Raw genomic sequence first — 27,699 nt, forward strand, 5'->3', positions numbered from 1 at the left:
AGTAAAACAGTCCCAGAGAGATTCTTGGCCTTGCACCATGCAAGGAAGTGTCATTTATATTATGTTGATAATTTTCAGTAATGGGAACAATTCCTTTCCCTTAGCTGGATTTTTCCTCCTGCATTCTCCTCAGATCTCTACTTTTATAGACTGTATGTTGTCTTTTGATCTAAGATATATACATAGGCATGCTTATGCTCAGCCTCCTTCAGTACAGATACTTAGGTCTGCTGGTTCACTGCTTGCCCTATAGTAAACTAGAACTCTTATGAACAAGCTACACTATGTAGGACTTTACAGTAGTCACTATAATATACACCAGGGCCAATTGGAATTTAATGGAGAAAGCAGGCATGGGACATGGATTCTTCTGCACCAGCTGCACAACACACTACCTCTAGAGCACCCCAAAAATCTCTGTTAACTTTTGCTACTGTACAGCCTGTAGCAGAAGAGGATAATGGTACATACAGCTGTACTAGTCAGTGGGCATATCTACAAGTGCAATTAATGTGAAGCAACAAACTCCAGAGCTTATTGCTCCATAGTGTATTGCTCCTGTGCCATTTGAACGTGTACCTAGAACTGCAGCACTCTGAGCTGGGTCAGACCAGCCCCACCTGGCAAGGGGTACTGTGGGTCAGCCTTCCAGCCAAGGGCTGCTCCCCTCCCTGTTCCTCCCCCACCCTCCTGGTTCAACATGCTCTGTAGAAGCTGGCTGAGGCACGAGGGTGCTCCAGTGTGGGGCTAACAAACAGGCAGCTCCCACACTGAAACACCTTTGTGCCCCAGCCAGTCATGTCAGCATGTACACATGCACTACTGCAGAGTAAAAAAAGGCCACAGCAGGGTAGTACTTGTATTTACAAGTACTACCCTGCTGTGAAGGTAATTAGTTTACTCCAGCCTAATTGCCCTGCACGTATAGATGCTAAGACGTTTACCACGGAGCTAATTAGACAACTGCAGTAAATGTCTCATGTAGATGTGCCCAGTATGTTGCATAATACCAGCTTACATACAGCATGTACATATGGCAGTGTAAGGTGTCTTCTTGACATTATTTGTCATTTCTAAATCTAACAGTTCTCACTTATTTCTTTCCTTTGATTCTCTCCTTATCCAGGCCTGATCTCATCTACTACAGCTCACTGAGGCGTGATCAGCCCATCAAGAATCTGAATAATGCCTTCTATGTGGCACAAAAAGAACTGGGAATCACTAAACTTCTGGATGCTGAGGATGTGGTAGTGCCCAATCCAGATGAGAAATCCATCATGACTTACGTGTCACTCTACTACCACTACTTTTCCAAGAAGAAACAGGACCAGACTGCCCAAAAGAGGCTCACTAAAGTCAGTGCTTTGCCATCTTTAGAGTTGCCACTTATCTCTATCTCTACTGAGCTCTTTCCTCATATGCACAAATTTAACAGAACTGAAAAAACATCTTTAATGCATGCTAAACCACACAACAATTTTAACTCAATATACTTGAGTGTGCAGATCAGAGGCCTGATCCTTCAGGGCCTTTCACAGGTACTTACATCTGTCTCTAGCCATCATTTTTGTCCACGATGGTACCTGGCCTTTTCTAAAAGGATTCTATCTGTCTATATGGAAGTTAGTTCCTTTAGTTATTTACAATTTGTATTTTAAGTGAGGTGTCTTGTGAGCACCAAACCATGTGAAGAGCTCACTTAATTTCTGCAGTAATTCAATGGTACAAAAAAGAGCTGGTCAAGCATTTCTTCTTTAAAACATTTTATGGGAAATTCCCTTGTTTCCTAAACAAAATATTTCCATAATGTTTACTCTGAGTTTTAATTTTTAATAAATGTTCATTTTGACAGTAAATAACCAAAATAAAAGTTCCTATTTTCAGTTTAGTTTTTTGAGTGGTTTCCTTCTCCTGCACTCTTCCCCCTTTGTCCCATGGTAAAATGAAAACAAGAAAAAGGGGGAGAAAAGTGAAAGAGATCTGGGGAAAAACCCAGAAACCCCACATGAAATCCAAATACAGTTTTGAAATAATTTTTAAAGAAATTCCATTCCTCATTAAAATACAATATAAAAATATGTAAAATTCCTTATGTAAAACCATTATATATATATATATATATATATAAAAATATATAAATAAAAATTCTTTTTTTATTCATTTATTTTTACCAACTAACCATAATGTTGTGGTGGCTTTTCTTTGGGATAATGTATTTTGCATAGGAACAAAATCATTCTTTTTAAAAATATAAGGTAAACAAAAATATTTACCATTTGTGCATGTGAATTTAGGAAAATCTGATTTTTAAAAGATGACTGTGTTGTGGTACCAATGTTTCTGCCTCATGGAAAGCACAAACATTTAAATCAGGGTTTCACTTGTTGTGACAAGGTAGAAAGCTTCTGAAGATGAGGGATTGCATGGTTAAGTAATCTGGGATAAGCAAAAGGAGATCCTGAGCTGGATATCAATACCAGCACTGCACTCTGAAAAGGTATGAGAGGAGGACTTGGAGATTGATTAATCAATAACTGGGCCTAAATGAAGAGACTGGGTAAAAGGTGTAGGGTGGACCCATCAAAGGCTCTGAGGTTCAGCTTGAAGGTATATTTCTGGTTGTCATAAAACGTGGTTATTTCTTCTCTATGAGCCTTGAATTATGCACTCCTCAAGTTAAAAGCTGCAGAGAACACAGTTACAGGGCGTCTTCTTGTTCCTTATTTTTAAAATGGAGTATCATTTGGAAATGGGACTCTGTTATAGAACAGCAGATTGCATTCAGGCCTAGCAGATTTAAGCTAGGCACTTCTAAAGCGCTGTGTATACTGTATAGGAACTCTTAGCTTAAGACAAGACACATTTTCACATTAATGAAAAAAGCTTAAGGGGTGAATATTTCTCTACCTTCTGTTCCACTTAACTTCTTTTTCTTTTTCTCTGGGTTTTTCTCTTTTCATTTTCTGAACTTACTGGAGGGTTTTTTGCAATTTTTTTTCCTCCTTGCAGTTGTATGTTACTTTCCACCCAATTTTCTTTCTCTGCTGCTGCTTTTGTTACCTGCTCCTCTTTCCATTTTCCCCTATATAGGCCTTCCTGTCTTTTCCTTCCTCCCTATTACAGAAAGCAATAAAATGAGAGATCTGATAATCTCTTTGTGCCCTTAGTCCCCTCAAATAGGCAGCTCTGAATTCACTAATAGGATTAAGGAGGGAAGTCTCAATGTGTCAAGGCAGTCTGAGAGCAGAGGCTAATTGGGTGACCAGACTGAAGAGAAAACCAATCCAGGGAGGTAAATCTCCCTACCCCCACCCATTTCAGTAGCCATGCACTTATTAGGATCCTTCAGCAAGAACTGGGTGCGATGGCAGAATATACAGAAGGGATCCCTGATGCCACAGGCTGCTTTTCGTGCACTAAAGGTTGGTGCTATTTTACTCCTTTTCCAGCAATGGGACTTTTGGTCTTTTCCAAGTACCCATTCTGATAGAAGGTCAATCATCAGTCATATCATGTGGTTCTTAGAGGCCTTTACTTAGTTTCCACATCCCTTACTGACTGAAGTGTCTGCAACTGATGGTCTCTGTGTTACCATAAAGAGCAGCAGAGATACAGGGTGGTGTTCTTTGTTATCTGAAATTCCAAGCAGCAGAACCTTAGTCATGGGGTTTTGGGGGTATTTCAGGAGTAGAGGTCTCACAGAGCTGTAGGATTATGATAAGGAAGATAAAATGGAAAGGAACAACAACAGCATAATTAAAAATGGAAGAAAATGTTTTGTAACCCTTATTCTAGGTTTCGCTAGGTTTACTGTCACCTTTGGCTTCAGACAGTCAGGGTCCAAGTCCAGGTCAGATCACAAGTGGAATGAGTGAGTGAAGTTAGTATTAGTTCAAAATTATCAGCTTCACTGTTTCATAGGTGTTGGTTGTAGCTGCTTCGGTCTAAGGATATAGGCAGACAAGGTCCTTTGGGTAAATGTGGTATCTTTTATTAGGCCAACTAAATAGTTGGAAAAATTGTTCTTTGCAAACTTCCCATTTGTGCCCAAAAGCCTGCTAAGAACAATTTTTGGGGTGTGGTCATTCTAGGATTTGAAAGGATACTCCCAACCTTAAATATGATAACTGTCTCCATGCTGATATAACAATGTGAAGGTCACAGCAACCTGCTATGTTTAAATTGCACTTTCTCTGTGCTTATGGCAGCTCATTTGCATCTTGATTAAACTTAGTTTACACGTATGCCACACAGTTTTTCACTCTGATTCATCCTTCTTATTATTATATAACTGGACTTTTTATATTTCTGTTGCAGATTCTGTTCTTTCTAAAGGAAATAGATGGTTTGAAGTTTCAGTATGAGCAGATGACCTCTGAGCTCTTGAAATGGATTAGACAGAAGGTGATAGAGCTGGATAACCGACACTTCCCTAACTCTGTGCCAGAAATGCAGCTCCTCATGGCCAGGTTCAAGACCTTCCGCACAGTGGAGAAGCCCCCCAAATACCAAGAGAAGGGCATGATTGAAGCCCTCTTCTTCAACATCAGAACCAAACAGAGAGCCAACAATCAACAGTTATATATTCCCCCTGAAGGCAAGATGCTGCAAGATGTGGAAAAAGAGTGGAATATCCTGGAGAAGGCAGAGAACTGTCGGGGGAAAGCATTGCAACAGGAGATGCTGAGGCTCCAGAAAGTGGAACAACTGGCCCAGATGTTCAGGAAGAAGGCTGCCCTGCGTGAGTCCTATTTGAAAGAAATGAGGATGGTGATTGGGAAGCAGGACTTCTGGCCAGAGAGTGTGGACAAAATGGAGGCTGCTACAAAGAAACTGGAAGCCATTGTCACAGATGTGCAGCCTAGGAAGCAACGCTTCATAGCTTTGGCTACAATGGCAGCTGTCATCAAGCAGGAGAATTACCATGACAAGAACCAAATCATGAGGAAGTGAGTCATGCTGGTGGAACTGAGTAAAAACTAAGCTTCTCTAAAACCACAAACTCTATGCCTCAACAAAGTTTTTCCTAGGTTGTCTAAAATATCTGATCTTTGTGATGAATTGATCCTTTTTTTTCTTGTCTTTATAGGCAAGCCGACATTTCACAACAATGGCAGGATCTTCTGGAGCAACTGCAGAGGAAAAGAGATGCTCTGGGAGCAATGCAAGAAACTCTAGGACTTCTGAGGGAAGCAGATACACTTACAGAGGAACTTAAAGCACTGCAGGTATCGCCCTCCCTCCTTCAGCATGTGTGCTGGTCATAAAATTTGGACCACTACCAGTATAAGTAACTGCAAGAGATGAGAATATTCCAGTGACAACTATGGTTTGAAATGTTTATATGCGGTGTTTATGGGAGATGCAGGTGTTTAGCATTTTACAAAAAACACATGCCCCTTTTATTTAGACACCTAAATGTGGGTATCGGATCAAAATATTACATGCCTACTTTTGGGATGTGTACTTTTGACCATAGGCAACACGCAGGAGGGAATAGGGGGGAACGTGCCCTCCCAAGATAAGCCACCAGTGACAATTATTGGTCGCCACCTGCCCCCTACCTCGCTGCCGATGTGGATGCTGGCGTCTGTGGGTGGTCTCCGCTTGCTGCTTGCTCCCTGCCCGCCACTGACACCGCCACCAGCATCTGTGGGTAGTCCCTGTTTGCTGACTGCTGCTCACTATAAAATCTGAATCTCATTGAATTCCAGCATTTTTTTCAGCTAAGAAAACAGAGAAATAGCATAGAATCATTGACCCATAATGTATCTCAGAAAGACAGATGTAATATTTTTTTCTAATCAAAAATTGAATTAAGCACAGTACAATTAGCATATAGGACAATTCTGCTCAGTGTACATGACAAATGGTGTTAATATGGACAACGAGTGACTGAGGCAACAAGAACTGTTTGTTTGAAAAATAGTATTATTTCCATTGCAACACATAAAAACAACTGATGATGGGCAATATCTTGAATTTGGAGATCGTTCGTAAGTCAACCAGTTAGTATTTCTGCATAATTCAAATCATGCACCAACTTTTTTCTCCCTGACATTGAATACTCCAGTCAGAGTTAATGGGAATCCTTCCATTGATTTTTGCAATCTTTAGATTAGTTCTTCAGATCTTTCACTGGTATTGCCCATAGAAAAAAATGGGTTGAAAATTAATCCTGGTAACTCTTGCTTTTTTTGCAGGCACTTGTGAGTTCCCAAGATTGTGGGAAGCAGCTACTGGAGGTAGTAGATTTGCTCCAGAGGCACAGCTTGATTGACTCTCAGATCTCTTCCTATGGTGACAGAGTGAAATTCATCACAGAAAGTACAGCAGTGGTCACTAAAGCCAAAGCAAATGCAGTCAAGTCAAATGTGCTTCATGCCAAAGTTATGATGCTCGGTCAGCAGTATCAAGCCCTTGTGGCTCTCAGCAAATCTCGGTACATCAATCCTTATGGCTCCAGTCTTTCTGTTTAGGATTGTGGGCACCCTTTTATAACTGAGGGAACAAGAGCACCAGAATTTATTTGTCCACTTATAAAAGGACAGCAGAACCAACCCAAGTATTTCAGCAATGTTTGGTGCTGACTCTAAGACAGTGTTTCTCAAAGTAGTGGTCCATGGACCGGTGCCAATCCGCGAGCCACCAGTTGCCAGGAAAGAAAGAAATATATTCGCTGGTCCACAGGGAGTTGCCAGGAAAGAAAGAAATATATTTTCAGAAGCATAACATTGATATGTCATAGCACCACAGTTTGTACGTTCCAACACTCTAGGTGATGTCATGTTGTACAAGGTGAGGAAAGAGAAAGAAACAACCAGTCGCACATTTGTGTAGCGCTGTTACATGCAGTTGCTGCCACCGGCTGAACTGGGTACCAGTCTCTGGCTCCCTGGAAAAAAAATTGCCAGTCCACCACATCAGATAGTTTGAGAAGCACTGTTCTAAGAGACTGCCTTTTTTGTAGTCTAGGAAAGGACTTCAGTCTCAACATACATTCCAAACTGCAGGTTGCCTCAACCTGTCCTTTCTGCTAGATGTGCTCAGAGGCATTGGGTGTTGGCTATAGCTAAGCCTGGGAACTTTGACTGGGGTGTGCTGGGCTCCTGCTGAGACCAAAGTCTTCTGGAGGTTGCTGGCTAGATGGTCTTACCCCTCCACTCAAGGTCAGAATGGTTCCCATATTTCGGGTCAGGAAGGAATTTTACCTCATGGTCAGATTGGTACAGATTGTAGAGGTTTTTGCCTTCCCCTTTAGTGGGGGGAGTGGCTTTCTATCCAAGATCTCTTGAGCATATATTAACAATATTTTATAGAAGCAAGACATAGAAGCAGGCTGCTGTGGTTCCTCTGCTTCACTTGTGGCAGGTTAGGCTGTTAGGTCTGTGTTGCATCAGGGTTGCTGTTAGTCTTAAGTAGAGGTTAGATTCTGGTTTTCATAGGATGGTTTGGATAGGGATGATCCTCCCTCAGGCAAGGGGTTGGACTAGATGACCTCTAAAGGTCCCTTTCAGTCCTACTTCTCTATGATATGTGACTTGGGCTTGATATAGAAAAATTCATTAAGGAGTCTATGTGCAACTGACTTGCAGAAGGTAGGATTCTGAATGATAGCCAGCATGGATTTGTTGTGGGCACGGCTTGTTTTACCAACCTCATCTCCTTTTACAATCAAGTAACTTGCCACCTGGATAAGAAAAAGGAGGTTGCTATTGTATACCTTGACTGCCAAAAAGCCTTTGATCTGGTATCCCACAATATTCTCGTGAGAAAATTGGAGGATTGTGAGTAGAAAGCTGGCTGCGGGGTAGGACTCAGAGAGTTCTAATGAACAGATCTGTGTCGTCCCGGTGAGAAGTGGCCAGTGGTGTCTCTCAGCAGTTGGTGCTTGGTCCAGTGCTTTTCTACATCTTTATCAATGATTTTACGTGGGGGTGAAGAGCTCACTGGCCAAGTTCACAGACAACACCAAGTTATGGAAAAGCATGGTCATGCTTGAAGGAAGGCTACAGATACAGGTGGACTTAGACAGGTTTGCAAGTTGGGCGGATCGAAACCAGATGAAGTTCAACATCAAGAAATGTGAAGTGCTCCACCTGGGGATGAACAATCCCCTACACACCTACAGGCTTGGTGGCGCCAAACTGACCAGCAACATGAATGAAAGGGACCTCAGGTTAATAATTGACCAGAGTATGAAAATGAGCTGGCAGTGTGACACTGTTGCCATCAGGTCAAATAATATTCTGGCATGCATCAATTCCTAGCAAAACCAAGGAAGTGATTCTTCTGCTCTACTCAGAATTGGTAAGACCACAGCTGGAGTACTGCATCCAGTTCTGGGTACCACACTTTAACAAAGACATGGTAAAGCTTGAGAGAGTCCAGAGAAGGACCACCAGTGTGATCAGAGACTTGCACAGCAAGCCATACAAGGATAGGCTGAGGGACCTGGGACTCTTCAGCCTGAAAAAAGAGAAAGCTGAGAGGGGACCTGGTGTAGCATTACATCAGAGGAGAACATCAAGGGCTCAGTGAACAACTGTTTATCAGGGAACCCTTGGGGAAAACCAGGAGTACTTGCCACAAACTTCTGGAAGACTGTTTCAGGCTCAACATTAGGAAAAACTTCTTCACAGTCAGGATGTCCAGACTGTGGAATAAACTCCCTCCAGACATAGTGTAATCACCTACTTTTGAAATCTTCAAGAGGAGACTGGATGGTCACCTTGCTGGGGTCACCTCACCCCAGTTGCCTTTTCTGCCTGGTGCCGTGGGCTAGACCTGATGATCTTCCAAGGTCCCTTCTAGCCTTACAATCAATCAAACTATGGCTGATTCCTTAGGCTAAAGAGGAATTGAGTTTTGGCTGTCTCATGTCGCTCCACTAATAGACTAAACTAGGTCCCAGAGTTTGAATCAAAGCTCCATACCAAACCTAAGTGGCTCATCAGGTACCATAGTTAAGGTATTCTAGTGGCTAGCATCACAGCCTGGCACCTCTGTGTCTTTGATAACTAGGCACCTACTCACAACTGAGTTACCAAAGGCAGTTTTCAGTCTATATTCAATTCAAGGCTTGAACAAACCCCTCTCAAACCATAGTAAAATGCCTTAGCCACTTTGTCATTGTACCACAGTCATTAGGAGGGCCACAGAAACTCTGTGTTAAAGGATTTGATTATCCCATTCTCCATTTCCAGATGCTACCTAGTATTCTAGTATTGACTGCTTGTTTTCTGTATTAGACAATCTCTGCTGGAGGAGGCTTTGAAGCTTTTTGAATTTTTTCATGACTGCAAAGAGGAAGAGTTGTGGATCTCTGAGAAATGCCAGCTAGTGAGGACAGCTGCATTAGGACGAGATCTGAGTCAGATCACAGCCTCCATTCAAAAGCACAAGGTATCTTCTTTGTTATTGGTGTCTGTTGTAGATATTAAATCTAGTTTTTCTCATAATATGTCTTGTTCTTTTCCTTTAATGTTGTAGTAAATGCGTTCATTAAAGAATTAAGCAACATTTCTCTTCTTTCAAGGGCTCAGGCCAGCTTCTGGAAGCAGATAAAACCTGCAGCAAAGGGATCCTTTCCTGTTTGTGGGGCAGCCCAGGATTTAAATTGGGATTGTGGATTTGTGAATTAGCACAGTGAAGAACCATTAGCCCACTTGGATGGATGGGAGGAAGAGGTGCTTCTTATCCATTCATCCTCCCCCAAATCGAGTAGATGGATAAATTGATAAATTGATCAGGATGGGGCAGTTTTTTTGCCACACGGGCTTGGCAGCTTGTCGGTGGGCACTAAGCCATAGCACAGACGTATAGGAGTAAATATGGGGCTTTTGGCCTGCCCACAAATTGTGTCCCCCCAGACTCAAGACACACCAGTCATCCCTGGGATAAAAGGTAGTGAAGAGAAAGAAGATAAGAATGATACAGTAAAATAGAATGGGAGTATCTAACATATCATGTAGAATCTGTTATCAAGTCTGTTGTGGTGCTGGACTTGGTTGGGGACAAAAGTTTACTCTTGGAACATCCATCTGGTTGCTAAATAGGAAGCACTGTGACAAACATATCAGAAGACATAAGAAGACAGTGAGATATTTTAAATAGGAATTTCTTGCATGAGTGCTGATTTTTAAACTAGATTATCAAGAGTAACAGCATGATAGCACAGCCACAAACACAAAATCTCCAGAGAGAGTTGTGTATCTCCAGGGGTGAGGGAGAGATGTCTGAGGGAGAGAGAAAGTGAGTACTAAAAGATGTAAAATGTCCGAGACAGTTGATGATAAACCTCACCCCCAGAGGATATCAGGTCAACTGTGCTCCTGCTGGAACAGAAATGGTTGCGACTTCCTGGCTATCAATAGAATAATGCTGAAAGACTGAAAGGAATTGGGGTGGGGAAGTAAGAGCTCACAGGAAGTTTCTGATTGGGAATGAAGGAGCATTGTGAAAACAAAATTCTTACAAATGTTACTTCAATAATAGTTGACCAGAGATGCTGTCAGTTGGACCAAGTCAAAACTCTCAGCTGAGACAAGTCCCTTGTGTTTGAATGTCAGCACCATTCTTTATGCTATCACTCCATTCAACAGGCTCTAGAAACTGAATGCAACTCCCACAAAGTGATTTGTTCTAATGTAATGAGAAAAGGCTGGGAGCTAAGTCAAAGGAACCCTTTACGACGGGCAGCTATTCAGAAGCAGACAGACAGCCTCCAAAACCTGTGGCAACAGCTCCAGGATGAGGTGGTAAACCGCAAAATCCGTTTGCAAGCAGCTGCTCTCATCAAACAGGTAAAAAATTCTACAGTTCTTGCATTTGATTAGAGGGAGAAGATAGATTTGTTCCATTTCTGCTTATGCTGCTACCCAGGAGATTTTGTAAGATGTACAGCAAGGGACTGGAAACAGTGATTTTTGCTCAAGTGAAGAAGGTGACTATCAGATCACAAGACCTTTGACCAGCTATGTATCAAAACTGCTGATTTCTGTTTGTCTGTAACTGCTGTAAAATGTTCCCTAAGTCCTAAAATCCATGCTTTGCCTTCATTAGCTCTTTTCATAATTATCTGATATAGACTTCGTGGTTGGCAGCTGTTTTGCAGTAGTCAGCCTAGAAACTTTGAAAACCCAGGCCCCTTGTATTTGAGATCAGACTCATCTCTTTTGAGAGCCAGTCCATAGAAAGCAGTGCTGTACATATGCTAACCATTTTCTCAGAAATGCTAAATGAAAATAACTGAATAATTGCTGATATCTCATCACCATCTCTGTGAATGAGGCCAGAGTGACTGTCTGACAGTCATCTGTAGAAAAACAGGAGGATCAATCCCAAACCAAAACCTATGATCTTGCACACTTCACATACAAAATAGTTAACCTGGTATTCATACCATTGGGCCATGAAAGATGCTGATAATGGTTAATTAGGAATATCTTTTCTCTTAAGTGAATCTCGGGGAGTTGTTTGCTTTCTGATTGGCAAGTAATCTGTTCCCATCTAGTGATTTATACTGATGAAACAAGAATGTTTCTGTTTTACAGATGGGATTAAATCTCCAAAAGAGTTAATGGTACTTTAGGGTTTTGCCTGCTGTGTTTATATATCCGAGTCAGCACTGGAGAACCTACTTTGCCTGGCATTGTTCTATTGGGGTTGGTCACATTGTTAGCTTCCCTGAAGGGCTGCATCTTCAGAGTGAGTCTATAAGTCAGGTAGCACACTAGATAGACAACACAAGAAATAAAAGGCCTAAGCTGAGCCACATGTGAGGAGATTTTCAAAGACAGAGGTAGTAGCTAGGTACTAAGCACGAGTAGATGTCTATCTAATATTTCTCTCTAGAAAACTCCAACAGAAGTAACAAATAGTCTCAGGCCACAAAGCTGAGATCCTGAGCAGAAGTTTCCTAGAGTATGAAAAGTTTGTGAAGCTGGGATTTTGATCTCTCTCTCTCTCTCTCTCAATTAAAGATGTGAATACACTCAAATGCATGCATAGAGCAATTATAAAATCAGCATTTACCAATGGCACCATGCTGTTTCGACTACTGTCATTTTAAGTGTACTTTTCCTGCGTTTTCCATTTTTTGTCACATTTGAGCATAAATTTCTTTCCTAAACACTTTTTTTTGTTTTGTTTGACAAACACTGAATTATTCCCTGGTTCTAACACGTTTCATCCTATTTTGATTTTTATCACCCACTTACAAACCGCTTACCTCCCTTTTTGGTTAAAATAAATTTGTTCTATAACATAATTTCTTTTACAAATATAAACAGACTGCAACCTATGGGAGAAACTGGGTACAATCTATGAAGGTTGCTCTTCTTAGATGCAACTTTACTCTGTAACCTCAAAGGGGAGTAATTTTTAACCTTTGTGGGAAAATATCCTTGTTGTTGAAACTGTAAAATATTTCCAGAGTAATTTGGACCCACTCCCAATCAGTCTCCCATGCTAGGTACAAAGGAGAATTGTATTGGTTACAAGCAGTAGTTTTGGAATAGGGTACAGGGTAGAGCAATATCAGAGAAATCCCACAGAGCAAACCAGGTGGCTGGGGTAGCCTTTGATTATGCATCTGAGTTACTGAAAGCTATATATCTAGTTAGAGCTCAGGTAGCTTACTCACGAGCATCATCCAGAGGCAGGTGGAGATTCCCTCTGGAGCCAAGCAGTTCATTGATCATGAATTTCAAAACAGAGAGCAAATTTCAGATGGCCCAGCTTCTCTCTCTCTGAGTTTTCATCATGGCTACTGCACCTCCTCCTGGGCAGTGCATTATAATTAACATTATGTTTATGTAGTTGATATAGTTTCTGCCCACTGATCCTTTGCCAAACGAGAGGGATTTGGGGCTCTGAATCTCTTGTGGTAACGAAATTAAATATTCCCCATACCTGTGTCCCATTCAGTATTTTGCTGATATTGATGAAGCAGAGTCATGGCTACGGGAACGACAGCCACTCCTGGACAGCAAGGATTATGGGAAGGATGAGTTCAGTGCAGAAGCTCTGCTGTACCGCCATATGCGGCTGGAGAAAGAGATCACAGCCTATGGCTTAGAGATGAGGCGTCTGAAAGAGCAGGCCAATGCTGTAGCAAAGGAAGCTCCATCTGCGGTATGTCAATATGTCACACTTATCATTTTGCCTTTTAATTATATGTCTAACTGGGACTCATCCAGTAGAAAGTTGTGGGGGAAGAAGGGGGGTTTCCCATAGGTTTTCATGAAATTCCTCTGATTCCGTGTTTTTTTTATCCCCAGGAAAATGTTACACAAAAAGCTTCACCTTCTTCTAGTTAGGGGTGTATTTGCAAATTACTGTGCAGAGCATTTGAATGTAATGTTACAAATCTAATTATGTTGAATTTTGCTTTAACAGGTGGCAAAAATTCAGGTCCCAAGTACCCAAAATGAGAGGATCACTAAGATACCATCTGGCCACTTGGGTATCCCTAAAACTCCATTGTCTAGTGCACCTGACCCAGATCCTCACTTCGTTGCAGATAATATTTGGAGGACCCAAAACAGAATTGACTGGCTTTATGAAAACCTTCAGATGATGGCTGAGGTATAATATAGCTCTCAGTACTTTGTGCTTGTGTAGTCTTTCTTAAAGATTAATAGTTGAGTTCAGCAAAGTGTGGGTAGGTGTTAGATCTCTTCCCTTACTTAGCTTGGTCAATGTACTGCAATGCTGAACTGTACAACCACTGAAAAGATTATTGATTGTGCGAAATCATGCAATGCTTTTCCAATATTGGCAGGTTAAAAAGAGGAGTGTGGCTAATTATGGGGGAGTCTCAGAAGGGTTAGGCATTTTGTTTAAACTTTGAATGAAGCCACACTTTGTTTCATATATTGGTTCTTTTTAGTCCAGCGGGTTCCTCCTTCATTAAATGAGACCCACACAGTTATTTCAGTTATCTTCCTATCTCCTTCCTAGTTCTTATACATTTTAGAAAGAAGGCTCTTTTGCATTTATTTAATTTTACTGGAGTTTTCCTGCTATAGGCTTGACAATATGCAAAATGAACACAGAATCTTTGGATTGTAATGATGGAAACCGGAAACATTAATCAATAAGCTTACTGTTTTTCCTTTTACTCTCCCACTTTCTCAGTCTTCCTGGGGTCCTGCTTAAGTGCCTGCTGTACAAGCCTTCTACCAGATAGAGCTTTAGAGTCTGGTCTTGCCTGAAACCAGGCTTTGAATACATGCTTGAGAGTAAAGATGTAATGTTTCATTTGTAACACTAGCTCTGATCTTCAGTTCGTCCAACACATACCACCATTATCTTTCTATTCACCAAATGGTGTGCATATCAAGTCTCTAACCACAAATTCCCTAGAAAGTAGTCCAGATTTTAGGTTCAAAATTGTATTCTGTGGCTGCGTCTACACAAGACACTGACTGCTCAGTAGCTCGTTACTACTGTGCGGTAGCATTGCTTGGCATGAAGTGTGATATAAAGCTACTGTGCATTAATAATGAGCTACTGTACGGTCAGCATCACCAGAAAAGCTATTTGGGGATGCTATTGTGCAGTAACACTGGTTATTATTGCGCAGTCATTTAGTACTTGTGCATGCAAGTACTAAAGGACTACGCAGTAACAACTGCACAATCATAGCCTTGTATAGATTTGGCCCATATATGTTACCCACAAGCACCTCCACTAAGTTGCTGTGTTAGTCTGTATGCATTAGTCTTTTTAGAAGTTGGAATCTTCTTTTCTACAAAAGGTCCTGGTGGTCATTCCAACAATATTCAAATCCCCAAATTCTTTACAGAGCAGAAAGAAAGCTCTGGAAGAGATGCTCCGATTATACTGCTTCTACAGCTCCTGTAAAGAGTTTCAGTCATGGATGGAAGATAAAGAGAATGTTTTCCGGACCCTTCAGCCTGAAGCAGACAATGTGGAGGTCATGCAGCAGAAGTATCAGGTATACTTCCCCCTGTTCACCATGAGTACGTTGTAAAACACTGAGTACTAGAGAAAAAATATAGGTGAGGAAAGATCTCAAAAGGAGTTTATTTTACTCGTTTTCTTATTATAGTCTAAGTTCCCTATAGTGGCTTGTTGCCAGCCAGAAAATTTCCCAGCATGCACTGTGGTCAGCTAATTAGACAAGCCCTGGGGCTGACTACTTTTTCTGTGTAATGGCCTCCTGCTGCAACTGTTACATAGACACAGCTGCACAGTACAGACATGAGAGCAGACAGCTTGATTGACTGCATTTGCCAGCTCTCCTAATGAGATGCAAACAGCTAGGCATATGCTGAGCACACCTCATTAAGTAACAAGCAATTTCACTGCAAACTAGCCAGCAGACTTTAAATGATTTAATCATTGTTTATAATAATGAAATCAATAGGATTTGCAGAATTTTAATGGATTTCCCTGTTAAGTGCAAGTGTCCAAAATGGCTTACACTGCAATTGAATTTTGATCTTTAGGCCTTGTCTACACTGGAAACTTCTTCAGTGTAAACTAATGTGTAAGTTGAAGTTGATATATTTAAACCAGTATAAATCCCCAATTGTAAACACTCTTATCCTACTCTATGTTTATTTTTAAGTTTATATCCCACCGGTAGGGTTAAGTTAGACCGAAATATCTAGCCTCATAGCAGAATAAGTGTGTCCGCCTGAGGATGGGGTGAGTTGTGTGCATCCTACTGGGCATAAATATATCACATATGCAAGAGTAGGACATATGGTCTAAGGGGAAAGATGAATAAATGAATAGAAGGGCATTAAATGTCTTTTAAAAATGTATTTGACACAAAAATAGAAGATGAGTGGATAAGACAGGTCATTATATGCACAGTGATAGTGAGTTTCAAGTTTAATCCCCCAATATCTGTTTTGTTTTAGAGCTTTTTAATGGAACTGGCCGCTGGGAAAAGCCAACTGGAAAAGATCAAACTCCAAGCAGATAAGCTTGCAAAGAGCAGTCCCATCAAAAAAAATGACATCCATGTTCAGCTGATAGAGATCAATAGGAGGTAAAGGCACTACTGGCAAAAGGGGAATCAGCTTTTAATGAAATGTTATGCCCTGTCTAAGCTTCACCTGAAAAAGTACTAGACTGCTGGGCTTTGGCACACAAAATTAATCTGAAACCTGAAAAGGATTTGTTTTTGTTTTTTTTAAGGAACAATTGCTTGTGGCATTGTGGTTTGTGTTATTCCACTAGATCAGCCTTTACCAGTAAGAGAGATTCTAAATAGAGCCCTTCATAAAAAATGACAGAATCAAAGCCCCTGGAGCTCTCTGCATCATAGCTACTGGAGGTATTCTAGCAAGATTAGAATAATAGGGAAACGATCAATAAGCAAGGCCCCCAGCTGGGACCTGCAGCATTAAGGTCATTTTAAGATAATTTTAATTAAAAGTCTTTCCTCTGTCTTCAACTACTAGTTAAATACTAGAACACCTAGTTTCCATAGGTATGAAGGAATGCCCTTTTCATGTGACTACCTGTAGTAGGGAACTGGAATCTTGCACATTGGCGTTTCAAATCAGACATTGCGCAGCCACACACATGCACTTTTTGCTCCCTTAGATGCCAGTTTCAGGGCTTAAGTAGGGCTTAAGTTCTGATTGGAAACTGAGCCTTATAGTCCCAACAGCTATTGGCTGGGGTATGGGGAAAATACACAAATTACAAAACCCTAGTATTAGCTCATAGTTTCCCTTTTGTCAGGGGTAGAGATGCTCCTTGAATTTGAAGGGGGAGTGTTGTTTATGATCCAGTGGAAAAGTTTCCTTATGGGCCCTTATAGGATAAGACAGGATTTAAGATGCCATATCTTCTAGAACTTCAGGAAGCAAATGAATGAGTGGAGTGGGGTGGGGGTGCAGGCTGCATCAGGGCAGCATAGGGGATGTGATGCCTAAGTGCCTGGCCCTTACATTGGAAACAAAAAAGGAGGCTCCTTTCACCATCCTCATCCCTTTGGACCTTGGCCTGAATAAATGGAAAACAGTGAGTAAACTCTGCTTCAGAATTTGAGATATGCTCAGGTTTTGATATATAAACATATTCACTCACACTGTGACTCCACTTTACAAAGGCAAGCACTCTATGGAAATACCCAAATGCCACAATGGGCAGTTCAAATTGCCATTGGCTTTGTCTGTGTTGCACAGCTATGCACTGACTTGAACATCCAGCTTCAGAACTTAGCGAGTTCTCTAAAAACATCCATATTTGAACAGAATAGGTGTTTTAAAAAACTTTCAATTTTGTAAAAGATGTTCAGTGTCAGTTTTTAACTGGTCTTTTGGCACCATACAGCTTCTCAAGGACAAATGTTTCAAGGCAGCATTTGGCTCTTGTACCAATATTTGTTATTTCGTTTGTTTTCATAGTGTCAGCCTAAAGACACTAGCCAGTGGAATGGGGTGTGCCTTGTAAGAAGTGAAATTAGCTTTTGTGCACAGGGTAAGGTCTAGTCATGTACAACCTTTAGATCACAATTAATCCCTATTTAGAAGATATTAGCATAAGAGAGTAGACAGTGGTAGAGCATATGTGCTACCCTAGAACTCCACTCAGGAATTAATTTTGCCATAAGTAATTTTGAAAGTCAGTGAACTACGAGTTATAGTGTAAAACAGTAGAAAACTAATCATTTTCTGATAGGTGGAAGCCAGTCATTTCAATGTTTAGATCAGTGTTTCTCAGGTGGGGTGACATGGCACCCCATACCTTAAGGGTACCACACTCCCTGGCTCCTATGTGAGCACGTAAATGCTCTCCTTCTTCCCCTGTCTGGCACATGGTGTTTGCCCCAGTTATCTCAACAATGGCTCCAGCTGCTTCTATGAGGACAGCTGCCACTGCAGCCTCTGTGGCAGCTACCCCCATGCTCCAGCAGCAGGCTCTGCTGCAGGCAGACAGATGGGCAAATGTGGGGCCAGAGCCACATACTGCAGCCCAGCTCATCCCTTCTGCTCCTCTCGCACTCCCAGGCCCATCAGGAGGCTCATGGGGCAGTCATTAAAGTGTGAGGTTTCACATAAGCAGCCTCAGCGGAAGGGGAGACTGGGGGTAGATAAGACAATGGAAAAAGCAGGGTCTGACAGGATGAGGTCTTTTCCCAGTCACCCTTAAGTAACACCAGCTAAATTGGTGATTCTCAACCTTTTCTTAGCCTCAAGGATCCCCTTCATATGTTTTTTTCTGAATTTAGATTCTAGCTCAGTGATTCTCAACTGAGGGCTGTGAAATTCAGAAACGTTAAGGAGGGGTGCCTTGAAGCTAGAAAGTTTAAGAACTTCTGGTGTAGATACAGGTGAAGCAGCTATTGTCATTTTTAGGTGGGAGCTCCTGGAAGCACTCAAGGAGGAAAAGGGTTCAGAGCTGATTGAAGTGGCTGATGTGAGGACATTCCTCCAAGACTGCCAGAGCACCAAAGCACTGCTGCAAGACAAGCTTGGCTACCTCAAGAACTTGGACCCAGGAAACACACCTGCTCCAGCAGAGGCAGATAGGCGCAAGCTGTCTTCACTGAAAATGGAAATTCTAGTGCTGGAAAGGAAAATCGAATACTTGAAGAATGTGGCTAGAAAGTAAGGAATCCACTATTTGTTTCCATATTCTTTCCTAGTCATCTAATCAGATTCTTGAGGGCAGGGTGGTTGGGTTTTTTAAAGCAGGATATAGACTTGCCACAGATCAGCTTTCACTGCTAACTTGTTCTCCCTATCTGACTGCAGTCACTGTTTCTTTTTCTCTTTCAATAAGATCTTCTATCCTGGGAAGGACTAGAGGAATTTCTAGGGAGGTGGGCTTTACATTTGCTTCCAGTGGAGGAAATCATATATCAGAATAGAATAGGAAAAATCTTCAAGGTTAGGGTGAATCAACGTGTACACCTACACCTTGAATCCTCAGTATCTATAGAGGAAACTGGTAAATAATGAATGATCCACAGACACCACACCTGTACCGTATTTGTTTTCTGCAATGAGAATTATTGAAATCTAGGGCCCTTTATTTTCTGGTCAGTTCAAACTACAGGACCATGAACCAGAACTAATGCATCCTATTTTGAGTTACCTGTATTCTGAACCAGGTACCATGCAGTCCCCAAAATGGAACATCCTTGAGAGGCACAGGGTGGAGGGAAAGAGGAGGACAGAGAATTAGACTATTCAGCATTGTGTATGTTTAAATTCTGGTTTAAAACTTTTTATTAAAAAAAGTTCTGTATTTTCACAATTCAGTCCTCCATAAAATCCAAACTGTCCCATTCTGTGAGGCCCTTCCTGCTTCTATCCAGAAGGTCAAAGTAGGCCATTGAAATGAGCAATTTGGTAGCAAATCTACCCTATATTGATTATGATATTTGAAATGAAGCATGGGTTGCAAAGTCTACCACCACCACCACCACCGCTGCTGCTTCAAAGCAGGAAATAGACCTATTTATATGTTCTGGCAGAAAGAGCATCTTGGTTCTAAACTAATCATAGGTCATTTGAAGCAACCATGAAGTCAGAAGAGGCTGAGAGAGGGCATCAAAGCCAAACTGGGCTATGCAGATTATTGCCACTGCATAATTATATCTTTGCAGCAAAGTAACCAATTTCTTCACATGATCTGTTAAAATTTCATTTTCTAGACCCTAAAAAGGGGGACAGAATTGAAAAAGTGATTTAGCTCCTCAGGAATGACAGGAACAAGCAACGCCTGTAAAGTCTCTTAACCAGACACATGTTTTTTTATGTTTCTCTCTATGGTCATATCCCTGTGGCTTGCTCTGCTTATTGCTTGTGAGGAAAACTAGGTGCTCTATCTGACCTTTTCTTTTGGGAAAATCAGTAACAACCCAATCCCATTGATTTCAGTGAAAGTTGGATCAAGCTCCAAGCGTCTAAGGATATCTGTGAAGCTAAGTCAAGAATGTATGTTTGGTTTCTTTGCATAGGATTAAGGATACCAACCCGACAGAGAGCAGGGCTATCACAGATCAAGTGGAGGCCATGGAGAGACTACTGGCAAGCCTCAAGTTACAGAATAAGGAGAAGGAGACCACCCTGGAGCTAACACAAAAACAACATGCCTTCCTGCAGGACAGCCGCAGACTCCTCCTTTGGGCAGATGGTGTCAGGGAGAAGTTGAGCAATGAGGAGATGGGTGTGGATGTGACCTCTGCAGAACAGTTGCTGAGGGAGCATCAGGACCTACTGAAGGAAATTCACACTCAGAAGGAGAGGTAGGAAGTTTGCACTAGAAGTGAAGAAAATATGTGCGGTACTTCAACTGGAAAATTATGGAACCATAAAGTATCATTGAAAACAGCTCTTGGGAAGCCTGGTATTCAGACAGGGCTTAGTGCTTCTTGACATGAATATAAAATCAAATGAACTTTAGATATACAGAAAACTGACTGTGCACTCAGTACAAGTAAATGCCCCATAGAAAATGAAACTATCTGTGGTAGCCCGTTGTTTTATTAGGGATGGGGATGTCTGACTAAAATAGTCATCTCCTACCTGCACCCTTAACACTTGACAAAGAAAGTTGTGTGCGTTTCCAGGGCTGTGCGAAGCTTCGGTAGTTGTTTCGATTCGGAGGAGATTCGACCTGATTTGGTGGCCAAATCTCCAGATCTGAATCAAATCAGGAGACCCATTAAAAGGTCCAAATCAAATCAGAAGCCTCTGAATCGATTCAGAGAGATTCAAAAGGCTTGTAGCAAACAAACTGAGAAGAGGGAGGGGGATGGGGTGATCTTATACATGGAAAAGGCTGAGAGGGGGAAAGACTGCTGTAATGTAGCTGGCCAGTGACCATCCCTGCTGCATTGATCCCACTCTGCCTTAACTCACACAAGTGATACGAGTTTTACTTTCAACAATTTGAGGTGCACTTTCACAGAAACCCCTGTACTTATCTCCTTGTAACTTGGCAGACTTCATGCCCTCAGAAGGGGCTATCATCCCTGCTGGTTTCATCCAAATCTTCAACAACAACAACAACAACAACAACAAAAGGAAAATGTTATAGGTATTTTAGTGATTCCCCATTCTAGTCTATGGCCAAATCTCCGAATCGGTGCCAAATCACCAAATCCAAATCGGCTGAATCAAATCGGGACAGTGATTTGAATCACCAAATCAAATCACTGTCCATCCAAATTGGCCATATCTGAATCTGAAGCAAATACTTGCTGCTTCACACAGACCTAGTGTTTTCTCCTCAAGTTCCCTGACTCCTCTTCCTGCCAAAGCAATCCAGTCCCTAACCCCCAGTGCTCCTCTCTCCTTCATTTTTATGAGAAAGATGTCATATTCTTAGCTAATAGTTCTGGGTCTCATTTTGTAAATCCATAAGTGCACAGATGGCCTTGCTATCCTATTTTACTGTCTACCAGCCTCCTCATTAAGGCTCTCACACCAAATAGATACATCTCATACCCACCTCAAATGTATACCCCTGATCAGCAATCCCCTGACTGGAAAATTAAAAGGGACTTTATAAGGGGAAGCTATGGCTAACAGAAGCAAAGGGAGATGAGGAAGCATAGGAAGAGGAAAGTCACCTTAATGCAATGAGCTGATCTTTTTGGTTTGCTAGAAGAAAAAAAAACTGTAACAAAATCCTTCTCATACAGTAACATGTTCACTTTTTCATGATTCTGGATAGGTTTGTGCAGCTACAAGGCCTAGGGAAAGATTTAATGAATGCTCAGCCCAGCAGCAGAGCCCAGGAGTTGGGCCTGTCCACAGACAGGCTTGCAAAAGAAACCAGCGAGTTGCAGAAGTTGTGGGAGCAGCGGCGGCAGAAGCTGGAAGAAGGCTTGGAACTGCAGAAGTTTAACAGGGAAGTAGATCGTCTCAGAGCAGCCCTCTCCAGTCATGAGGCTTTTCTCCGAGTTGATGAACTTGGGGTATGTATCAGACCTGAACTGGCCCTATCTATCTCCTGTTCTCCATCCCTATCCAGAAAGACAACAATGATTCTCCCAGAACCTCAATAAAGCACCATCTCTGCCCTCTGGCTCACAATGTAGTATTTCTAACTGAGTTCAGACTGATTTCAGCATCTTTGTAACAATCATATACTAATATTCAGAAGCTGGGCACATAAATATAGATCCAACTTCATCTTTTGGGAAAGTGAAGAGGAGGAGAAGGATTCTCCTACTTTTTAGCCCCACAGCTTAGTAATTAGGGCAGTTTTCCAGGGAGTGAGAAATGCAGACTTTAGGGTCCCCCTGGGTAGTGGAGATTTGAACCCACATATCCTACTGCAGAACAGAGTGCCCTAACCAATATCTGGGGTAGATCTTATCCTGAACCCTTCCTATAAGCCCTTCCTATTGAAACTGGACCACTGAAAACCAAGTGGGAAAAATATGTGGCACTAGAAAGACAATAACCCTGGTTCTGTCCTTTAGTGATATGGAGACTACTCCGGAAAGAAGTGTGCCCTCTGTTCTCACCTTTGCTCCCTGCTCTCACTGCTATCTATCCATCTTATCTAATGACTATTTAATGCAAAATGTGGAAACAGCAGTGGCACCCTAACCATAAGATATTGGGCTAAAAGGTGAAAAAGCCCTGCTCCTCCACCTCCAGTTTCAAATGGTCATTAGTTTGGGGTATTTTTAAGCTAGTTCAGGGATTTGCATATTTCTTGTCCCCTAAGGCAGAGCACAAACATCGGCGAGGGGCAAAATATACATTGTATTTTCTGCATGAGGGAGAAAGTAAAGAATAAGGATGTGGACAGAAAAAAAAAATGATGCCAACTCTTCCACTGCTATAAAGATAATATGTACCAGTAATATAAAAATGAAACTCAATTTAGTTTTATTTCCTCAATCTAGGACCATATAGATGCTGTTCGCAGCCTGCTAAAACAGCACGAGAATTTTGAACAGCTCCTGATAGCACTGAAACGACGGGGAGAAGCAATGAATGATCATGGGAAAAAGCTAGTGGAGCGCAGACACTTTGCTTCTTCCATGTGAGTCAGAGCCCTTCCAGCTTGAAGTTTAAAGAGGAAGTAGGGAAGACAGTGACTCCAGAGAAGTCATTTTACAAACTTATACAAACTGTAATGTGATTTTAGGGTGAAACTGAAAATCATTTTTGAGCCAGAATTCACACCAAATATAATCACCCCCCAAGCTGTAATGTTCTGGGTGGGCTGGAAGAATGGAAATTCTCTCATTTCCCTCCATATTGCATCTTACCATGGAGAACAAGCGCCTGGTATTTCAGAGATGCATATTTCATGCATCATTCTGCTGACTGCCTTCCTGTGATCATTTAGGACACCAAATCTTTCTTCTTCCCAACTGTTTTCAGCTGATGAGCTCCTAACTTACAGAAGAAATTCTTGTTGTTAGATTCCCTAAATGTGTGACTTTGCATTTAGTACAGTGACATACCGTGACCCAGATTGATTAAGATGTGCCTTTTAGACACATTCCTAGGGTGTGCTCACACCTTCAACCTCAAACCACTCTCTGATGTCTGCTGCTTGGCCACTGAGAACAGTCTGAGCCTGCTTCACTTTGCCTCAGCTTTATCCATGTTACCTAGATCTTTCCAGCTCTTTGCAGATGGGATTTTGCCAGATTGAAGGATCATACCCTTGTCTAATCATGTGCTCTGAAATTAGAGATCCCAACTTCTGTAGAAGAGGCCTGCCTGTATAGTCAAATGCTCTGAAATGACTCTTATCAATGACAATAAGTTATACAAAATAACCAAAAGATGCATTGCACAAACAAGAGTAATCCTAAAAAATCAGTAGCCATATGTTGAGATACAGACAGATATATTAGAATAGACCAACAAAAGAAAATACGGAACAATGATTTTACTTTATCCTTGCACCTTCATCCTAAGCACTAGAAAACAGCTTCTACTTCTCAGCTCAACAGGTTTGATAACAGCTGCTGACTCTGACCTTCCTGTGCCTCAGACCACTTCCACAAGGGTCAGTTGGACTGCACATTAAACATATCCTTGTCAGATACTAATTCTCAGTGATTGCTTCTCTAAAGCATGAATAGAGGTGGAACATTTAAGTTAATCATTACCCTGCTACACAGCCCTGGCCAAAATATAAAAAAATAAAAATCACATTAATATCAAATTCCATAATTTGTATTGGCATAATCATGATAAGGCTAAGCACAGCTTAATGCTACCTATTCATAGAGATAACACAAGTCATAACAGTAAAATCACTTCAATAAAACATATGTGATGTTCCACAAGTGCCTCACAATACTGTGGGTTTGCAACAGGTATTACTAAATTTGCCCCATATTTATTACTCCAGTCCTCAAGTCTTCTAATTTTTCCTCCATAATATTATAATCCTCCATTATGTTGGTAATACATAATAGTTTTGTGTTGACATCAAATTTAAACACTCCTCCTTTTTGTGCCAAGGTTGCTATGAATATTAAATAAGATCCTTTATGAATTCTGTTCCTTTGAATAGAATCCACTCGCATCTTCCTTTAACCATTACATATCCAACCTCTAATTAATTAATAATTTACCAAGCGAACCATATCATAATCTTTATGGAAACCTGGAGAGATCTACCACATTTCATTTATTTAGAAAATAATTTTATCTTGTCAAAGAGATATCAGCGGTGTTTGGCATTAGTTACCTACAGTAATCTCCCGGCATTTTTTCCATTTATGTCTTTATTTATTCTTTGTCTTATTTATTCCTTCTGTCAAAATGTGTTTTAAAGTTTTGCATCTGTGTATTGAGGTCAGACTAAAGGGCCCAGAGTTGCCTTGATCACCTTTCTTCTCTTTTTAAAATATGGGTACTACTTTGCCTATTCCTCCCCAGGTGTGACAGTTACAATAAGTTTTTACTATTAGTCTTTCAATTACATGTTCTGTTTTCTTCAGGATCCTGGGATGGGGCTTATATGGCCCCCCTGACTTGAGCACATTATGCTACAGGAGTTTTGGTCCCACTTTGAATGTGGTAATTCGATTTGCATATGCTCCATTGCATTAGAGAGAATTTTTATTTAGACAGCATGAGTGCCTGATGGTGTAATACTCCTGGGGTAAACTGAGAAGCTACAGTTATCCTTGTAGCTGTTTGTCTTGCTTGCCCCTTATTCCGGCACTTTCACTGAACTCAGCTTGCATGTGCATATGTGTCTGACATACATTGCAAAGGTTCAGTTATACATATGAAAAATAAGTATGAGGAGCATTTGGTAATGTCCCAAAATGAATTGACATATCAGATAGCCAAATGATGCACAGGATCATAAATCTAGTTTTCAGTGGTGAAGGAGGTGTTTGTCACCATGCTTGTATTAGCTTATGCTTACATGATATTGGACAGTATCCTACTTTAGGAAAAAGTGGGAGACAAGTGCAGGGCCAGAGCTGAGAGAATTAAAATCAAATATAGAGTAAAGAAAGAAACAAAGTTTTAAAGACTGAATACAGAGAAACCCTAGGGAGAAAAGGATGAAGAGTGAAAGGGAAATTCTAATTAAAAAAGAGGTAGTGCTTATACCGGTTTACATAGTGGAGTACATGCTTGCGCCAGCTGAGCATATGCTGATGTTCTTGTATTATTAATTCATAACATAACCTGTCATTTAGATGGACTCCCCTCCCCCTCCACTCCCAGCACCATATTTGTTTGCCCATAAATCGGTTCACTTTTAGGGAAAACAACCAGAGGCATAATTAGCAAGGGTTGTACCCTTGGCAGAGATGCCAGACAGATGACAGGGAGAGAGGAGGTGCCTTGCCTACCCTGGAGACTTAAAGAACGTGACTTGTGCCATTACTGCAGGGTATCCCCACCACCAGCAACTGCTGTCATAGTGCAATGTCCCCACATCCTGGTGGCTGCTTGTGTGGTATGAAGCTGGTACTGAGGTAGCACTGGCTACTTGTGGCTGCCTTTCTGGTGCCCGTTCTAAGTCAGCGTGCAGGGATGGTGCCACACTTGGCCACCCCTAGTTATGCTACTACAAACAACTCTGAGTTAGATCTCCAGATGGTGTAAATCAATGTCATAGTTTCCCTTGACTTCAATAAAACTGTCAGTTTCCACCATGGAAGATCACTCCAAAGGCTTAAACTAAAGGAAAATGGTTTCTAAGCTCAAGTTACTGGTATGAACCCTACAAAAACTATTGCTTATAAGTTTCACAAACCTTGAACCCATCTCTTGTTATGTTGTTTCAAATAAGGTATTTCCAAGGATACAAGTGAGCTAAAGAGGAACTTTTCAAGGCAGGGAATGTATTATCATGCATGTCTGCACAGGACCTAGCACTTGGTAGTGGTATTCTAATACAAATTTAGCCCAAAGTTATCATGACTAGCAATGAAGACTGACCCCATGGTTATCAGTTCTATTGCCCTGTTATCATTCAAGTTAGAGGATTCAAAATTATTTAAGGTTATGCTTTTCTTTGCAGGATCCAAGAGAAAATAACCACTTTCCAGGAAAAATGGAAGTGGCTGAAACAAAGCAGTGACCAGAGGAAACAAAAGCTACTGGCTTCTCTTCAGCTGCAGGTAAAATGTCTGGCGTTCCAAGACCAACCAGAAAATCCCATGAATTTTTAATAATTTTACCGTCTCTGTGATCTGAGCAATGCTAAACAGCCCACTTTACCTTTGGGCAGAAAATAGAAAGTCTTGACCTTATCTGTAGGATGATTAAGTATTGGCAATGAATGGTAAATATGTAAGAACTCATTATAGAATAAGTGGATCAAGTTACAAAACAGTAACTAGTAGATCACAGTGAAATACAAATGAGGCAAATCAGTGGAAAAATGGACATATTTAATGAAAATTAACTTGGACATTTTGACCAAAAGGTAGTAACCTTGTTAATGGTACCTTGGTCCTTAGCCCATGTGTTGCACAGACTAGGTTAGGGTCCTTGTAGAGAACAAGTGAAGATGCTGTTCCTTCAGAACTGATGAGAGGAAGGCTCTGCTTTCAGATTCCTGATGGGGGGATGAAAGTGGCCCACATTCAGGCCCTAAAACATTGGGCCTGAATTTACTGTCATTCTAGTGTTAATTATGAGTGCTCCATTGAAGTAAATAGCTTCACATTGTACTAAAATTGGTGCCATTTCTGTGAGCAAAGAATGGGCCCATTTTCTATTATTTCCACAATGTCATTAAATTATTATTTTACTATACATGCAAAGATAAAGTTTGCTTAATAGGATTTGATTCTACACAAGAGTATTAATCTAGTTGTCTTTTTGTGTATGCACAATTTTGCATTTCCTCTCCAGACATGAAATAATTTTCACATGGAATGGTCCTAGAGAATTGATGAAACCCTACAGAGGTTTCTTTTCATTGTCTATAAGGTTCCTCAAGTGAAAATTGCTTCAAGACATATGTTACTTATAATTAAGAAGCATCATATTATATTGCAACTAACTATTTTGTCTATGTGCAACAAGATATTCAGAGTATAATTAAGGCTTTCACCATTCACGTACATAGATATAACAGTAGTCAGCTCCTTGTAATTTATCTTTTTTTTTACTTTTGTTGACTCCTGAGGGCAGTGGAGTAGAAAATTCTCCTTTTACAATATAACAAAGATATTATTCTGAAGCTGTGAAAACTTGTCAGAAATTCAAGATATTAATCCCTCAATTCAAGGTC

At 41.1% G+C, this 27,699-nt stretch overlaps 1 protein-coding gene across 1 annotated transcript in view; it reads left to right on the plus strand.

Moving 5' to 3' along the window:
• SPTBN5 (spectrin beta, non-erythrocytic 5) overlaps positions 1 to 27,699 on the plus strand; it is a 157,470-nt gene that overhangs the window by 14,323 nt on the left and 115,448 nt on the right. Inside the window, exons 5-19 of the mRNA XM_090033359.1 lie at positions 1,127 to 1,355; positions 4,318 to 4,949; positions 5,090 to 5,228; positions 6,204 to 6,442; positions 9,252 to 9,405; positions 10,605 to 10,805; positions 12,931 to 13,137; positions 13,402 to 13,590; positions 14,813 to 14,965; positions 15,900 to 16,030; positions 18,351 to 18,602; positions 19,961 to 20,248; positions 21,682 to 21,925; positions 22,868 to 23,007; positions 26,479 to 26,578. Of these exons, the coding sequence (XP_089889485.1) occupies positions 1,127 to 1,355; positions 4,318 to 4,949; positions 5,090 to 5,228; positions 6,204 to 6,442; positions 9,252 to 9,405; positions 10,605 to 10,805; positions 12,931 to 13,137; positions 13,402 to 13,590; positions 14,813 to 14,965; positions 15,900 to 16,030; positions 18,351 to 18,602; positions 19,961 to 20,248; positions 21,682 to 21,925; positions 22,868 to 23,007; positions 26,479 to 26,578 (3,298 nt within the window). The remainder of the gene's footprint in view (positions 1 to 1,126; positions 1,356 to 4,317; positions 4,950 to 5,089; positions 5,229 to 6,203; positions 6,443 to 9,251; positions 9,406 to 10,604; positions 10,806 to 12,930; positions 13,138 to 13,401; positions 13,591 to 14,812; positions 14,966 to 15,899; positions 16,031 to 18,350; positions 18,603 to 19,960; positions 20,249 to 21,681; positions 21,926 to 22,867; positions 23,008 to 26,478; positions 26,579 to 27,699) is intronic.

Source organism: Crocodylus siamensis, chromosome 2 (assembly GCF_052110815.1).
Source record: "Crocodylus siamensis isolate JL-2025a chromosome 2, ASM5211081v1, whole genome shotgun sequence".
Classification (NCBI taxonomy): Eukaryota; Metazoa; Chordata; order Crocodylia; family Crocodylidae; genus Crocodylus; species Crocodylus siamensis.